This window comes from Nymphalis io, chromosome 6 (assembly GCF_905147045.1).
Source record: "Nymphalis io chromosome 6, ilAglIoxx1.1, whole genome shotgun sequence".
Taxonomy (NCBI): Eukaryota; Metazoa; Arthropoda; class Insecta; order Lepidoptera; family Nymphalidae; genus Nymphalis; species Nymphalis io.
Genome location: NC_065893.1, coordinates 6,510,918 through 6,529,498, shown reverse-complemented (window position 1 = coordinate 6,529,498; position 18,581 = coordinate 6,510,918). Strand labels below are relative to the sequence as shown.

Below are 18,581 nucleotides of genomic sequence, written 5' to 3'. Positions count from 1 at the left end.
CGACTAATCACTACTAGATGGCCTTCTTGGCAAAAAAAACCGATACGTATAACGATGAAAATAGCAAATTAAAGACATCATATACATCATAACTTATTAAACCTACATCTATTATTATTAGTAAAGATAGCAAATTAACTCATACAATATTTAAATGATTAGGAAGACCATTAAACTAGCTCAAAATATCATGACAGTAATATATAATGCAAATGGCAATCACAAAATCTTTGAAAATTTAGTATACTAGACGTATTATGACTCAAAAGTGATTGAGGTCATTTATGGTTTACACAATTTCATTTTTTTTTCTCATCTCATGATATTTTTACTTTTAGTGCAAAAAAGTCTTAAGTTATTTCAACATAAAACATCGAATAATCTTCGGGTCCTGCGACTTATTGATTGTCAATAAGGAAATCACAAATGGCAACTATGAAAAATGACACTTGACATGTTAATTTACGGTACTCTCGGAATAATTATATATACTGTGGCTAAAAAGTAAAAACGAAGATTGTTCTGGATTTACCAAATCAGTTTAAATTAATTTTATTTAGGAACAATGTCGTAGAAAATTTATAGTTTAGAAAGTCTGCTCAGGGGTGATCTTACTTGTTTTTCGCGTTGCCTTGAATATTTACCAGGTTAGACTAAGGAGAGTTTAAATAAAAAGAGTACCTTTTAACAAAATTAATAAATCATCGAAACCTAGTTTTTCTAGAATATACATGCGTGAATAAAATCCCAAGATTATCACTTCATACTATACTTATAAAATCATGTAAATTGCTTAGTACGCTATTGTATTGAAAAACGTTTACCCGGGGAAATAAAAAAATATACATACAGGTAACATGCGTGCTATTCAACTTTCAGCCAGAGCATAATGCTAAAAACTAAATGAAAACAATTTTCTCGTATTCGTAAACTGGTACATTGTTGTAACTTGTTCAACTCATTACTTATGGGTATCTAAATCTTAATTTGACAAATAAGCATATTAGCTACTTATTTATTGAATAAATAGAAATCTGGAAGAAAATGTTTTGTTGGGGTAATGCAACTCATCATGAACTCATCATTGAGGATTCTGACAGCATGGGCATGGTAAGAATTTTCATTATTTATTTTAAAAATACATAAATGAAAACTAAAATATTGTTTTAAATATTTGCTTGTTAATCATATCAATGTATATAAATAGATAAATATTTCAAAATTACAAACAGGTCATTAAGCCAACACTTTCTAAATGGAAAGAGAGTAAACATATAAAAAGTGTAGCAGCTGGGGACTTCCATACTCTTTACTTAACAAAACTGGGGCATCTATATTCTTGTGGCAGTAACGAGCTAGGACAACTTGGTAGGCATATTGAACACAACAAAGACAAACCACCAGGTATGCTTCATCTTGTATAGTTATCTTATCTCAGATACATTTTAAATATAAACATGATATTATCTGGTTATATATTAATATATGATCTATATCAAATTATAATTAAATGTATATTTAGTAATTAAAAATTAAACTTTAATAATTTAATACAATTTTTCTTAAATTCAAATGTTTTTATCAATAAGGTACTAAAAACAAATTTAGATTATAGACAATATGCTATTGCACAACAATTACCTTAGTAGCAGAGATGTACAAAATGGTTTGGGAAAAGTATTTAAATACAAAATGCAAATACTTTTTTTATTTACTATTTCATATATTGTATTTTAAATACTAAAAGCAGAATAGATACTTTAAAAATTCTTTTTATTGAATTCAATTTTCTTTATTTATTAATGATTTTGCATTTATTTTATTATTAATGATTTTAATAGTGCAAGTTGTTCCAAAAAACACTCATTCATCTTTCTCCTGTGTGGTTGCATTATCATACCACCATATGAAAAAAGTCTTTCTACTGATACTTAGCTTAGTAAACATGTGTTGTATTTTAAAAACATCTTTTTTATTGTCGGGTAACACTTTAGTAATGCCAGACTTTTGCCCTCATCTTTTAAGTATTGAAGCTTCAATGGTGGTATATTGCACTACTACGCTCATTGGTTGCTGAGGAATCTGAATCTTGAAACATGTAGAACTCATTTGTTTTTCTGATGATTGGCCTGACTTAGGTCCAGTTTTCAAGTATTCATGAGTTATTATTCTGAGCTCACTGAGCTGGCTTGCACAGCGCCTCTTGTGACTAATACAAACACCTTAAGCTAACTTTATATGAAATTAAACTGGTATATTGGCAAAACTTAACAGTAAAGTATTTTGCATTTTTTAAATAAATAATACATCTCAAAAAGTATTATAATAAAATACTAAATGCTTTTTTTAAAAATGTATTTAAATGCAAAATAGAAAATAGGTATTTTGCATTTTAAATACAAGTATTTCAAATAAGTCACATGTCTGCATAGTATGTATACATTTATCTTATGTGAGTAGATAAAATCAGTAATAAATGCTTAATATATATAATATCATACCATGAAATAGAAATAAAACATTTACTCAAATTTATTATAAATTGAAAATCATATTATTTGTTATACATCATTTATGACCATCTATTGTCTGATATATTCCTACCTATGTAATAATTAAAAAATAATAATGATATCTTTATGTACAAATAATTTAATAACTTATATTGATTTATAAAAATAAATATTTCAGACATCGAAATAATTTTAAAATCAAGTACAATATCAGCCATAGCTTGTGGTTCACAACATTCAATGGCATTGGATGAATGGGGTCAAGTGTTTAGTTGGGGCTCCGATAATATGGGGCAGCTCGGTAGCAACCCTGGGACTTATACTCAAGATCAACCTAAGATAATTAAGTTCCTTGCAACAAAAAATGTTATCCAAATTGCTTGTGGATTTTATCATTCGATTGCTTTAACAAATAGTAAGTATAAAATTTGATCTATATGGTAGTATTTTTTAATAAAAAAATATGCAATATATATTTACTGTTAACTGTTATAACTGGTCGATATGCACAACTAAATATTTATCAGTGATTTTGATATGGTAAAATAATGTTTATAATGCAAACTATGATTGTTCTTAATATGCAAAATTTTATTGATTTAGATGGTGAACTCTATGCCTGGGGAGCAAACACATATGGCCAGTGTGGCTTAGGCACCAAATCAAACAAGGAAACCACACCACAACAAATTAGTTCACTACTTGGCATACCTATAGCGATGATTGCTTGTGGTGGTAACCACACTTTTGCCTTATCACAGTGAGTCTGTACATTTTATAGTTTTAGCATGCTTATTAAATACATTACAATTATTAATGTAGTTTTGTATTCAATTTATATTAGGACAAGTGTTGAGTGTTGAGTGCTGCATTAAAAAGTAAGTTAAAAAGTACTAGTTACGGCCCGCGATTCGCTCGCATGTGCGGAATGGGGTGGCTGTTAGGCACTCTATATCCTTTTCTGTACACCTGACAATATGTATGCAAAACTTTATGATGATCGAGTTAAGATGTCAAAGCGTAATAAATATACAAACTCACTTCTGCCTTTAAAATATTAGTAATGGGCTATGAATTAGTGGTAAAAAAATAATGAATATGTCTTATTTTGAAAATCCTTAGCTCAGGTGCTGTATTTGGGTGGGGCAAGAACATGTATGGGCAGTTAGGATTGCAGGATAGAGAAAACAGATGTTATCCAACACATTTGAAAACTTTAAGAAATGTCAAGGTATGTTTAATTAATAATGGAAATTTAATTTGATGATGGATAGAGATATTTGTTTATTTTAATAGACAACTAATGGCCGAACTAATTAGGTTACAGTACAGTAACAGCCTGTTAATGTCCCACTGCTGGGCTAAGGCCTCCTCTCCCTTTTGAGTAGAAGGTTTGGAGCTTATTCCACCACGCTGCTCCAATGCGGATTAGTAGAATACACATGTGGCATAATTTTAATGAAATTAGACACATCCTTCTTAAGTCCACGCGAGCTGGTTCTCGATGTCACCGCCTAACTGTGACATCAATTCCATCGCGAACAAAGAAATTTGGCAACTCCTTTCTTTGTCGCACTTCCAAAAAATGGAATTCCTTACCAGCTCACGTGTTCCCCTCCTCTTACAACCCGGGTTCCTTCAAACGAGGCGTGAAGAGGCATCTTGCGGGCCGGCAAGGCGAAGGCGGCTAGTGCAGAACGTTTTTCCCGTCTGTACTGGCCGTCGTCGCGTTTGGACTCTACTACCACTTACCATCAGGTGGAGTAGAGTCATTTGCTCTCCCGGCGAATATAAAAAAAAAAAAAAATGCAGGTTTCTTCACGATGGTTTCCTTTACCGTCAAGCATGAGATGAATTATAAACACAAATTAGAAAATTCAGTGGTGCTTGCCCGGGCTTGAACCCACGATCATCGGTTAAGATTCATGCGTTCTAACCGCTGGACCATATCGGTTTACTAATTAGATTAGTAACATACTAACTTATACTTGATTTGTATATATATTTTACAATTTAATACAGGTTTGTCACATATCATGTGGTGAAGAATTTACTACATTTCTTACTCTCGATGGAGGTGTGTTTTCATGTGGAACTGGAGAATATGGACAGACAGGCCATGGAACCACAAAAGATGAACTAGTGCCAAAAAAGGTACCCTTTTTATTTTTTGGAGAATTTAAATTTAAGTTACGTTTATTAGTTTTTAACACATATATATATATATATTGATTTAATGGAAAGCGAATGACTGGGGTCAATTCTAGTCTGCGGACACACGAGGCGACGTAATCCAACATATCCGGTCTCAGGTGATGGAGCTGATGGGCAGCACGGTGACGCAGGTGGCGTGCGGGCGGCGCCACGTGCTGTGCCGCGTGGGCGAGCGCGTGCTGGCGTGCGGGCACGGCGCGCGCGGCCAGCTGGGCTGTCCGCACGCGCCCGTCGCGCTCGTGCCCACGCCCGTGCCCTTCGCACCGCGCGACGGCGAGCCGGTAATTGTGCACTTACTCCACGGGGCGGCGCCGGCAGTAAACGGCCTCGTTGATCGGCTTGGCTATTCGGCTCCCGATCCCGAGGTCCCAGAGCCTCGGTCAGGCCAGTACAATTATTTTTTCTCTAATAAATCGCAGTAGCGATTCGTTGTTATGCAGTGTTACACCCCGTTCCCCGTACAACACGTGAAGCCATTAGACTTGCGCCCGATCTCTCTCCGCTTTGTTTGAATGTATCCATCGGATTTTAAGAGTGAGGGATTAGAAAGTTTTCACATGTGTACTCATTATGTACATTCGGTTACATTAGCGGAATGCCGTTTTTAATGTGCTATTGCTGAATTGCGGTGGCTCGTTAGTATGATACAATTTTTAATTCATTTCACTTTTTTATATATATATTGTCTTTATTACTACATGATTATGCAGGATCAATAATTAAAAACCACAAATATAAAATTCCGCATATTATTATACTAATCCCGCTCATAAACTAACATTTGTCACTCGGATATGTCTCTTTAATACAGAATGTAGATTTTGCAAGAAAATTTGGAATCGATAAGCCAATTACAATTTCTTCATCACAATCAAATCGTATAAAAATACAGAAGAGAAGATAAATATATTTGATTAAAAATGTAACATAAAATTGCAATTGGTTAATCAATTTGTAGTAATATATAATATAACACCTATAAGGCCACGGGTTCGACGACTGCAGTGGGGCGGTGGCGGGTCAAGTCATTGAAGTATTGTAGAATATAATCGCTTTGACAATAATTGTCGAATGCAATTTGTCTGGCCACCTGGGCCAGATTTGAAGCACGATGTTGAATCAGCGGATTCCATCGGTTTTGGAATCACACCAATTTCATCAACGGAAAAGTATTTTTCTGATCATATTACGGTGCAAGTTGTTTGATAAAGTACGAGTAAAGAAGACTATTGCGCGCCATACGAGATTCATGTGTCGAACCTTGGACACTCCCGTTGTCGCCCAGGCCGGCATTATGATAATGAAATTATAAAACATGCGCTTTCTGCTATCCTCGAGGCCGCGGCCTAAGTAATTTTACGAAAATTGTACATTATTTTTTATGACACAATTTATTTGTGCTTTATTTTGAATCATTCCATATAGTAGTTACATTTTAACACTACATAAAAAATATTGAAATTATTGAATTAACAGTAAATTATTTTAACAAAAAGAAGGAATGGCTGAAAAGCAATGTGCATTTTGAAGTATTGTCTGTATAATGACGTATATGTTTTTATATCTTGCTCTTTTTAATTTATTTTGTTTTCATTAAAACTGTTAAAGTATATTTCAATAAGTAGAAGAAAACATCGCATACATATATGATATAAATCACATTTTATCAATTGGTTGAACTCGATAAAAAATATATATTTTTACAATGTTTAATCCATTGGTTATATATTCAAGGGAAATATTACGTAATACAAGTAAGATTTTTCTTTAATTCATAAAACAAATAATCAGTTAACTTATGTCCAATGAAGAGACTGAGATTTGAAACAGCCAACTCCATTTTCTGTCTTTGAAATATATGATTATTTTATGAGCAAGATTAAAGCATATAGCAGGAAATCGATACAGTACTGTTGAAGTTTATAATATACATTTACTATCAGCACAATAATTAAATTAGTTTGGATAAAAGTATAGCAGGTAATTGTATTGTATTAACTGTTTTAACTGTTGTTATGTTTTAATAAGTCGAAAAATTTGCCTGATACATCAAGCTTTCTTTTCAACTATCCTTTTGAAATTTGTTGTAATTAGTACAATATTCAAATTGCACATGGATGGATCACTGTTTTATTTTGATTTAAATATTTTGTCTGGATGCTGTTTTGCATCTATTGAAATATATATATATGTAAAATATTTTTAAGTATTTTAGTAGATCATTTACAAAAGGCTTATTAATAGTGGATTATTTTCTTAGCCAAGGAAGAAATCCAAGGTGGAGAGTTTCACGCCATTCCGTAAACACCCTGGTGCCGGCCCATCCAAACCTAATGTTGAGTTATCCCCTTACTAGACATCTATTATGAATAAATATTTTGTTTATTTTATACTGAATTTGTAACTGATCATAATATTACTCATGTCGCATAGTATGAAAGCTTGTGAAAAAGTAATCGATAAGGAGATTGACGGTTGAGAGTGGAAAGTGATGTCTCGGAAAACAGATCAGCTTATAGAAAGTGTTGGTGATGTTTATTTATTATTAAATAACAATTAATAAATAAATCTTATTCGCATTAAAATAATACTTTTTGGATAAAGATGCTTGGATTCAAGGTTCCAACGCAGGACTGATCAGGAATAATAATTCTGAATGCGAACCACATTGTAAATCTGCAACTGCGCGAGTTTTTTTCTATTTCTTCTCGCTAGAGGCTACTCCTAGAAACGGTGATAGAAGTAAAATAATAACGGTTCCAAAGCGCTTTATTTAAAGCACCCAACGGCGTATCTATTTATAATAACTGTCAGACTACCAATGACCGATTAAGATGACGTCAGAACTTTGACGCTTTTATTTCCTCAGATAATGTCATTATAGCATTCATAGTCAATGTGACATTTTTGCGATGTAAATTTTCACTATCGCCTATATAAATTATACTATAGGATTAAATTCAGGTTGGTATGGCGGTAAACGGAGCACAATATGCCCGCGCTGTTGTGTTATTTCGTCTATCTTATACTTTATATCTTCTTATCTTTAGCAAGGTTCCAATTGCTCTCATTTTTGAAATAGAAGTGCAAATTATTCAAATCTCCTTTACTTTGGGAAATCAAAGGCTAACATCGAACACGTTTATACACCGGAGCCATTTTTAATTAATGTTTAATCTCATGTACTACTAGATACACACCAATTTAAATAAAAATCACTGTATCTTAAATTGTACAACTCCATTGAACTCTTTCGAATTACAAGTTATGAGTACATATTAACATAGTGTGATGCAAATATAAGAGCAATATAAATTTGAAGTAACGCCGCCACCTATTGTTGAATAGCGACATCTAACAATTTATATTACGAGTAATCTGAAAATGTCTTGAATCTTGAACAATGAACTATTTTAATATCAGATAATAATAAATTACTTAAAAAACAAAATAGAACTTAGAAATTTAGAGGCACGTTGTCGCTAGCGCAAACTGGTTAATTCTGAATTTAGTCACTGAAAATTACAATAATACAAACGCAAATATGTAACTGAACGGCACAATTAGGCGGCGTTAGACACCGTGAACGGTGTCGGGTGACGATGACGAGGGATGTAAAACAAACACATTTAAATAATATAAGAATGTTAAAATAAATGTTTGTAGTGACGAGATAGAAGTATAAAATGTATATGTATGAGGAAGTTTGAACGCAGCTCTAGTAACATAAAACCGATATCATGCTTTGGTCATATATGCGAAGGAATGGATGTTATATTGTAAAAAGTTAGTTAAAGAAAAATATGAATAAGACAAAAGGAATACCGAAGAAAAAATGGTTGAACTCTGTGTAGGGTCAGATAGAGATGAACGGAACAAAAACACACATGTTCTAGATGATGAATAACTTAATATCTAAGTATATATTAGCTGTAATTATAATTAAATTGAAGCATGTGACGTTTATAAAGAGTATATTAAAATATGCATTGTATAAGAACATACTTAATTTGCTAATAAATGGTTTCAGCAGTCATGAATTAAAATATAAGGACTAAGAAATGGTTTTGATTAATATATATTGTTTTTATTTATTTTTATTAATTAATAAAATTGCTGATCTTTAAAAGCAAGCTTTAATAGCCATTCAATGAATTATGAACGAAGAAATAAGTGCCGTAAACGATATATTTTTATGAATCCGATAGCATTGTTTTTCTCTTTATTATAATAACCTATATGATCTTCAATAATCAATCAATACTAATGTTTTCAGTTCTCAAAGGATGGATTTAATGGCCCCGTAAAAGTGTTCGCGGGCGGAGACCACAGCTTCTTGACGGTTAGCAGCGACAAGAACGAGACGGTCGATTTTAGGATCCCCGATCCTACGAGGCAGATATTGACCCTTAACTTTGCTAAACTCACAGCTTGTAACACCGTTAAAGACAACGACGTCGTGAGTCAGGTTCGTATGATTATGTGTTAATAAATAATTATTGGATTTTTTTTTAAGGTTAGACAGCTTATGAGAAAAATTATTACATCCCTTTGCAAAATTTTAATTTGTCTTTCTGTCAATAATAATTAGAAGCATTAATAATAATATAAAAAAAAAAATTTTTAGGATTTAATGGCTTATTTGGAGACGGTGTTTGGATCGCTGGCTTGTATGAATGCTTCATTTCTAATGGATGATAACGCCCATTTTGGTTGCAATACGAAGGTCCCGGGAGTCAATTTGAAGAAAGCAGAAGAAGCTTTTACTTTAATTAGTCGATTTGAAAACAAAACAATACAGGAACTTGTAAGTTTGCTTACAATAGAATAAATAAATTGTTGAATCGAATCTAACAATTATGTTTCTTAAACAGATATTCAGTTACTTGACCGAATATATCATAAAAAAAGTAAAGGTCTCTCCACCTGATGCTGAAGCATTAAGAGTTTTCTTGATTCTACCGCTGTATCACGAAATGAGAAATCCACGTCGTCATCCGGAATTACAGGTACTTAATAACAATACGGCTAATTTTGTTAGTTATTATTGTATTAAACATGGTAAAACGAAAACGTTACCTATTTTTAATCTGTACTAATGTAATTAGGAGATAATATTTATTCATGGAATACATCTCAATTTTGATCAATCTAAAATATATTTTTTATGATATTATAGTTTTATTATATTTTTTATTATTGTATTTATATACATCGAAAAATATAAAGGAAAAGTGACCATCGCTCAGATCATAGTAAACCACCACGAAGAGTTTCCGTTCAATTTAACATGTAAATTTAACATGTAAACAGTTTCTGTAAAAACGACAGGAATTAAATATGTATTAAAATAAACATCGAATATGATCTGAGAAGTAACGGTCCTCCCGCAGGGTCCCTTCGCGGAGGCCTACAACAAGCTGTCGGCGCCGCCGCAGCGCATCGTGCAGTTGTGGTGGGAGGCGCAGTCGGCAGAGTACTTCGAGATGCTCGTCGATATATTCAAAAGCGTGTTCGTGTACGAGATGATGCAACCCAGCGTACGAGCGAATAAAGTAAAACCTTTTTACACTAAATCTTTGTATTGTGTGAAATATGAATCAAATACTCTTCGATCATAAACTAAGTTACGCGCACTTATCTTAACGCATCGAGTGAGTGTAAGTAACATTGTCAGTCCAGTAAATAATGCTGTAATTTTGAAATATACGTCATATAAAGTACAAATATTGTATATAATCAATAGCTACCTATTATTAATATATTAACTGTGTATAGCTGATAGGAATAGCGTTTTCTACAACGTGTTAGGAACACGTAAAAAACGTTCTCGACCGATCAATTTGATAAGGCAGAATCATCGGTTTGATCAAGGTCACCGAACCGGATTTTAAACAATTTAAATCACACAGGACTTTAATCACATACACGTTTTAAAACTATCCTTGATTGAACTTGAATAAATATACGTCGAACATTAGCTAGTTATATGAACTAAATAGTGAAAGCAGTAGTGCCTGATAGTAGTAGTATTTTTCTATAAATATTTATAGTGAAAGTATTTAAATAAAACTAAATACACTGCAGACCATATGACTCGTTTTCTTCTTACTGAAATAGCTCAATTAAGCATCTTTATAGAACTTTATATAACTGGTTTAATAATAACATGAATATAATGTAATTTATATTTATTTTTAATTACAGAAAATGAACTTCTCTAGAAGTGTAGTCCAAATTTTAAATACATTGACAACACTTAATAAAATAAACTTTACAAATCCGAAGAATCCCAAAATAGCTGCAGAATGTTTTTACATAGAAGATCTATCAAGCCATGTCGATATTGCTTGGGATTATATAAGTTGGCTTACAGATCAAGACGTAAGTTATCAACTATCTTTAGTAATGTATCTGGTGTATTGTATTACATATGAATAAAATCAGCACAAGCAATTCAAAGTTTTAAGCAAAGGTTTTATAATATTAATTATAATTAAGATTTTTCTTAATTAAATTTGTCCTCCTGTGGACATTAGCACTGTAAGACGTATAAATGATAACTACTCTCATACTTTAATTCTTTCTTTTACTGTTTTCTTATATTCGTATTGTCTTGAGTATACATACATTGAGTATACATTGGTAGACATGATAAATGAGTTTGCACAAAGATGATATGACAGAATGAGATTAAATGCATATGTTAAATTTATATATAAAAAAATAAAAGTTCATGTTTAAGTATGTATTCTTTTATTCACAGTCAGTTCAGCCTCATCTATGTAACTACGCGTTCTTATTCGACGTTCCATGTAAGTCGCTGCTGTTGAAGATAGATCAACAGCTTCAAATGCAAATGGCTGTCAACCGAGCCGCTACACAAATGTTCACACGGCTCATCATGGACCCCTCGTATGAATATCACAGAGACCAGTTCCTTATACTGACCGTGTCGAGGAACCACATAGTGAGAGACACAATGCTGCAGATTAGTAATCATGACACGTCGCAATTGAAAAAGCCGCTAAGAGTAAGTTACACTTTAAAAACAAAAATGTTTTACATATTATATATTAAAGTAGTGACTGATTATTACAAATAGCGTTAATTGTAAGACACTTGATTTTTTGGATTAAAATGTATTTTACGAATGTCATTATTTATTATAGTATTTAGCACAATAATAAATACAATTTCGTATCGCTCGCTAAAAACGCTCTAATATATATTTCTAAGTACCTTTAGGTGAAGTTTTATAAAACGTAAACGTTTGGACCAAACTTCACTGTTTAATTTTACTATCGAGCATTTTTTTTATAGAATAGGAAGGCGGACGAGCGTATGGGCCATCTGATGGTAAGTGGTCACCAACGCCCAAAGACATTGGCATTGTAAGAAATCTTAACCATCGTTTACATCGCCAATGCACCACCAACCTTAGGAACTAAGATGTTATGTCCCTTGTGCCTGTAATTACACTGGCTCAATCACCCTTCAAACCGGAACACAATGAAGGATGAGTGAGTGGTGCCTACCCAGACGGGCTTGCACAAAGCTCTACCACCAGTAGATTTACATATACTTTTAAGTGATATATTTTCTTTACAAATTTCTTGCAATTGGGTATCTCTAGTAATGTTTATGCACTAAGGCGAACATATAGTTCTTATATATCATTATAAATATAAAGAATATTATAGCATTTTAATCTATTTAATTTTTTTTTAAGTTTGCACTCATTAGATGTAGAAAAATAAATATTTACAGCTAAGCTGAATCATCAACATGTAATATTTTATATTATTGTTTGTAAATGTTACAAATCTATATCTGTTTGGATTATTCGAAAACGACCTAAACAATTTAAATTGTTATTTGGATATAACAATTCTCATGACGTGAACTCTGCCAACCAGTCGCGAGCAAAAATATGTCAATTATCTATTTGATAAGATAACGTAACTTGACTTGTACTATAACGTCAAAGTATTTATTGCAGGTAGAATTTGTTGGTGAAGAAGCAGAAGACGCGGGCGGCGTGAAGAAAGAGTTTTTCATGTTGCTCCTGAAGGAAATTTTCGATCCTGTCTACGGCATGTTCAAGCAATCGGAGGAGACGAACATGATTTGGTTTTCGAATAACCCTTTCGAAGAAGAAGTCATGTACTATTTGATAGGTAGCTTTCTTTACTAATAAATTTTATATATAATTAAGGTGATGGTTATATAATGAAGTAGAAGTAGTGAAGTAACAGGTCGTAAATGTTCCACTGCTGGGCAAAAGCCTCTCTCAAACAACAAAACTTAGGAAGGTTTATAGTTAAGTTATTACATCACACTACTCTAGTGTAGATTAATTAATAAACCTACACAAATAGCTTATAAATCCATTCTAAAAACAAATTATGGCATGTAGGTGCGATATACGGCCTTGCTATATACAACTCGATCATTATCTACGTGCCGTTCCCTCTGGTGCTGTACAAGAAGATACTGGGCGAGTCAGTGATGCTGGACGACCTGTCCGACTTGTATCCCACGTTGGCCCACAGTCTGAAGCACTTGTTGGACTATGAAGAGGACGATGTCGAGGAAGTAAGTCGTTTATAATAATCCACCTTAACAAAGTTTATATCGTAATACAAGATTATTGATTTATTTTTCATAAATTTTTCCAATATAGTTGAATGAGTATCATATTTTAGCCAATTTACACAAACTATTAATGAATGATACACTTAAATCTTTTAATGAATCGTCCATTGATGAAATCGTAAGAAAATCCTTTCGGTACTTTTTAAGTTTATCGCCTATCGCCAGACATACAGATGCGACGAGACTTTTTTTATAATAGTGTAGTGCAGTGTAGTGATATCATTACAGCGTAACTAACAATAATATGATTAAGTAAGTAAGTAAGTAACAGCCTGTAAATGTCCCACTGCTGAGCTAAGGCCTCCTCTCCCTTTTTGAGGAGAAGGTTATCATATGATTGCTTTAATCTAATGTTAAGCACCACTTTGAGTTTTACCTGTTTATTGTCGAATCATATGACTAGATTAAATAAATTCTATACGCTCTTACGTTAAAACTATTTGTTGAAAATTTAATGCGTAACTATCATAATAATGCAATCGCCATTTCTTATCAATTTCGCTCGATAGGCATAATCTTAAGTAGTCTAGTGATGCATTATGAAAAAAATCTTTTTTTGCCTGTCACTGCCAAAAGATAAATGATGTCCAAAGCATTTACATATATGTATTTGTCCACTATCTTAATACGGATATTTTTTTAATAATTATACTGCAAGTGCCGGTAATGGACAACTACTCTAGTAGTCTGGATATGTTTATACCGATACCTACACGCAAGTATGTTTCGTAGATTTCAGTTAAGATATAAATATTTTTATTATCATTGACGGAATGTTAAAACCATACGCGCTTAACAAAATATATTTTGTACAAGAATATATAAACGATTATTCACATAGAAAATAAGTTAACAAACAATATATTTAATTATTTTATTGTCAGTTATTTTATTAGTTGTTAATTTAAATAGATATTGTTTAAATATTTTACAATATCGTTAATAAAAAATATAAATTTACAGGTATTCAGCTTATGTTTCGCCGTCAACACAGAGGTGTTCGAGCAAATTCAAGTACATCCTTTAAAGGAGAACGGTGAAAATTTGCCCGTAACGCATGAAAACAAGTCGGAATATGTCGATCTGTATGTCGATTTCCTTCTCAACAAATCAGTGGAAAAACAATTTAAAGCATTCAATCAAGGATTTCAAAAGGTATTTATATTTAAATCAAATTTTAATTTTATGTCCCAGCAAAAATTCATATTGTTGAAAGGAATATAAATATTCGTTATCGTCAATTATATATAGTACAATCTAGATCTGCATTTTTGATCTAGTGCTTAACTTGTACGGCCAAATTTTGTGGATCCGGGACCCCATGGTTAAGCTAACATAAGTGACTTTTTGCTTTCTATGACAAGAAATGCCCAGTAACGACCAAACCAAAGTTTTTTTTTTTTAAATGAATAGGTAGGCGGACGATCATATGAGCCACCTGATGGTAAGTGGTCACCACCGTCCATAATCATTGGCATTGTTAAAAATTTAAACCATCGCTTACATCGCCAATGCGCCACCTACCTTGATGTTGTCCCTTGTGCTTATAATTATACTAGCTCACTCACCCTTCAAACCGAAACACAACAATACCAACGAGTAAGTTTTGCGGTAGAATATCTGATGAGTGGGTGGTACCTACCCAGACGAGCTTGCATAAAGCTCTACCAACTTATTATTATATTAATTAATTAATTAATTATTGTTAATAGGTATGCGGTGGTCGAATAATCAAATTATTTAGATCGCATGAGCTCATGTCGGTTGTAATAGGTAATGAAGAGTACAACTGGGAATTATTTGAAAGCAATTGTGAATACGAAAATGGGTATTCGGCGACCGACCAACAAGTCAGGTAATGTATGGTTGATATTGTATTATAATTAATCCCTGTCAATTATTTGTTCTATTATCTTACAGTTCTAGTTATATCGGATTAATATAGAGAGAAATGGTAATATTTAAAAAAATACTCTTAATCTTACAAAAAAATACAGTTATTATTTATTGTCTTATGCAAAAACCTTGAAACTATAAGTCTAAGGTGGTTTTGGTACAGGTGGTTCTGGGAAGTATTTCACGAACTGTCAATTGAGGACAAGAAAAAGTTCCTACTGTTCCTTACGGGTAGTGACCGCGTTCCTATACAAGGAATGAGAGACATAAAGGTTAGACGTTTTTATTTTTATATTACTATACTATAATATAAGCTTAATCAGTTAGATGTTTTTCTAACTAGGTTACTTTTTCTCGATTTTTTATGAAGAAATGGCATGGTTATTAAATACGCGGAAAGCCCTGACAAATCGGTTTTAGACTTCATTTTTGTTAACCGTTTCTTCAAATCATTGTAGGAGTATATTATTTGAATTTACAAAATTTACATTTCCGCTGTCGTAAATTAAAAGATAAAACAATTTTTTTTTTACATAAAATAGTATACTGTATAAACTTAGTGCCAATAATGATTCTGCTTGTTGCTAACTATTACTTTTGATATATAGAACATTATGTTATATAAATTATATAATGTCTTGAAAGTACGTTAACATTATGACGTCGCACTCATTATAGTAAATTTTTAATTATTTAAAAACATTTTAAAACTAGGTATTTTGTTTTATTCAAATTAAGGTTTAAAATAATGATAAAAATGTTTAATAAAATACAAATTTTATGTAAATTTACAAAACAATTGGAAGAATTGTAGTTTTATTTTATTTTTTCAGATAAAAATACAACCAGTCGCTGATGATAGATTCTTCCCCGTAGCTCACACGTGTTTTAATCTTCTAGATCTTCCTCGTTATAAGACTAAAGAGAGATTGAAGTATCATCTCGTGCAAGCTATTCAACAGACGCAGGGTTTCTCGCTTGTTTAAATAATTGTATTTATCATGTTTTTAAACCGACTATGTTTTTTTCCCACATCATCGCGTTTAGTTAAATTCTTGTTTTTAATACTTGACTTAACATATTATTTAATTACTTCGTGGCTAATTTAACTTGTCATGACAGTGCTCATGAAACTAGACTGATATTTTACTGTAATTAAGATGTCAACATCCTTATATGCTATGATTTAACTTATAACTATTTCGATTGTTACTTTATAAAATCTAATGTTTTGATGTTATATGACAAATGTCTTTGACATGATGATGATGATGATGATGATTTGTGTTTAATTTAAATTATTGCGTAATTTAGCTAAAAACTCGTTAATTAATAAATTGTTGATGGCGAAATAAGGTAATGTCATCACTAATATGCATAAATTATTATAGCGAGGTATTGAATTTAAAATGTTATCGTCACAAAATGACGAAAGTTAATAAAGCAATCAAAAATGTAGACACGGATAAAGTGTGTCGAATGAAACATTGCATTTTATCTTACCGTTAAAACGTTTGCTTATAAATACGCCTGCTTCTTTAATAAATACAGTTGGAACTGATGCTATAAATATAACAATGAGCGAAAAACTATTGCAAACCTTTCATAAAAATTGACTATCTATTACAAATGAAATATATATTTTGTAAGTTATTTGGTATTTAAATAAATCAGCTTGTAAATTTAAACATGAAAATCTGCTACATGTGTTTTCACCAACACACATTGGAGCAATCCGGTGGAAGAAGCTCCATATGTCCTCAAAAAGAGAAAAGGTGGAGACCCTAATGAAAAGTTCTTGGCTGTGGGACATTTTCAGGATGTTGATTTTCTTAATGAAAATTCCGCTGGTTAAGCTTCACATGTTCTATCTACTAGACCATCTATTCTCTTTAATTTTATTAATTATTTCTAATTGCCGGTTATCAGATATTTCATAGTTATAGATATAGATTGTTTGATAGTTATATATACCATGAGTATTGGAGACACTTAAATAAAAGGTTAATGAGGATGAATTTTTTTCGGACTTCCTCCTTATAATAACATTGAATATCTCCTACATATGTACTGTGAATTATTCTGAATCAAAATATAGAAAATAAAAGAAATCACCTTAAAGCATTTGAAACAACCGTAACTGAAATTTAAATTTCTCTTCTTTCGATTCCTAGAAATTTGTAAATTGAGATACGAAAAATCTAATAAACATAATCTTAATCGAAAAGTCTTAATTGTCCCTTATAGGTGGTAGTTCTTCAATCAAAATCCTGGAATGATATAAATTGGCTTAGTCCAATTCGGTTAACTGCAAGTTCAAAGGTATAAGTGTTACCATATTAAAAAATGAATGTGTTTTTAAAGCGAATTCTTAATAAAGTATAATAAATTAATTCAATATTGTTATTAAATTTTTATTGTTTAGAATAGTGGTTTAAAGATATTTGTTTTATTTTTTATTCCTGGTTTTTATTCTGGGTAGGTACCACCCACTCATCAGATATTCTACCGCAAAACAGCAGTACTTGGTAATGTTGTCATCCGGTTTGAAGGGTGAGTGAGCCAGTGTAGTTACAGGCACAAGGGAAATAACATCTTAGTTCCCAAGGCTGGTGGCGCATTGGTGATGTAAGCGATGGTTAACATTTCTTACAATGCCAATGTCTCCCTAGACATTGGCATTGTAAGAAACTCGCTTACACGCCCCTGCGTTGGTGACCACTTATCATCAGGTGGCCCATATGCTCGTCCGCCTTCCTATTCTATAAAAAAAAATCCATAATAATTTTTAATATTGAATAGCTGGTAGAGGAATTATAATTTTATAAAACTAAGTTGATCGAATTTTCTGCTTAGTAGTAAAAGAACTGAATAATAATTATATAAAAATATATTCTTGGTGTATTTAAAAATGAAACTTAATATTTGTCTATTTACATGATTTTTATCTATGCTCATTACGATTATATTAAAATCTATATTCCATTAAAGCTAAATGTAATTAACGTTCTGGCTATAATATAATTTAAATAATCGAGTTTAATAATTGTAAAATCAATATAAGTATATACTATTGCATTGAAAAATTAGAGCAAAATTCTGTACATACTTAAGTATTGAATATATATTTAAGAATTGTTAAATATGATAATTTGTGTCCATGGATCCAAAATGTGACGTATCTTTTTTACATATAATTCAACAAAAGTAGAATGAAACATTTATTTATAACGATTAAAACAGATTATAATGATTGTAAACCACTATGTATATTTTTAAAATATATCATTTGCATTTAAA

General features: G+C 31.8%; 1 protein-coding gene across 3 annotated transcripts; it reads left to right on the top strand.

Moving 5' to 3' along the window:
• Nucleotides 1-478: 478 nt before the first annotated feature.
• On the top strand, nucleotides 479-18,288 carry LOC126768878 (probable E3 ubiquitin-protein ligase HERC4). Of its 3 annotated transcripts, XM_050487263.1 has the most exons (21): nucleotides 479-647; nucleotides 880-1,110; nucleotides 1,233-1,404; nucleotides 2,692-2,928; nucleotides 3,117-3,273; nucleotides 3,636-3,744; nucleotides 4,536-4,667; nucleotides 4,826-5,008; nucleotides 6,988-7,062; nucleotides 9,004-9,195; nucleotides 9,355-9,534; nucleotides 9,602-9,736; nucleotides 10,121-10,282; nucleotides 10,935-11,111; nucleotides 11,494-11,760; nucleotides 12,730-12,907; nucleotides 13,147-13,325; nucleotides 14,349-14,540; nucleotides 15,098-15,240; nucleotides 15,445-15,553; nucleotides 16,115-18,288. In XM_050487263.1, the coding sequence occupies exons 2-21, from the start codon at nucleotides 1,045-1,047 to the stop codon at nucleotides 16,265-16,267; spliced, it is 3,198 nt and encodes a 1,065-aa protein (XP_050343220.1). In that variant the 5' UTR covers nucleotides 479-647; nucleotides 880-1,044; the 3' UTR covers nucleotides 16,268-18,288. The 3 variants fall into 3 exon arrangements, with proteins under 3 accessions (XP_050343220.1, XP_050343219.1, XP_050343221.1); XM_050487262.1 differs by having other exon boundaries at nucleotides 479-1,110; XM_050487264.1 differs by lacking the exon at nucleotides 6,988-7,062 and having other exon boundaries at nucleotides 479-1,110.
• Nucleotides 18,289-18,581: the final 293 nt, after the last annotated feature.

Bases quoted from the DNA above. Each gene is read 5' to 3' on its own strand.
- LOC126768878 (XM_050487263.1), top strand. From the start codon at position 1,045: ATGTTTTGTTGGGGTAATGCAACTCATCATGAACTCATCATTGAGGAT. The intron at 7,063-9,003 runs GTTGAGTTATCC...TAATGTTTTCAG, and splicing joins CCGGCCCATCCAAACCTAAT to TTCTCAAAGGATGGATTTAA. The intron at 12,908-13,146 runs GTAGCTTTCTTT...TATGGCATGTAG, and splicing joins AGTCATGTACTATTTGATAG to GTGCGATATACGGCCTTGCT.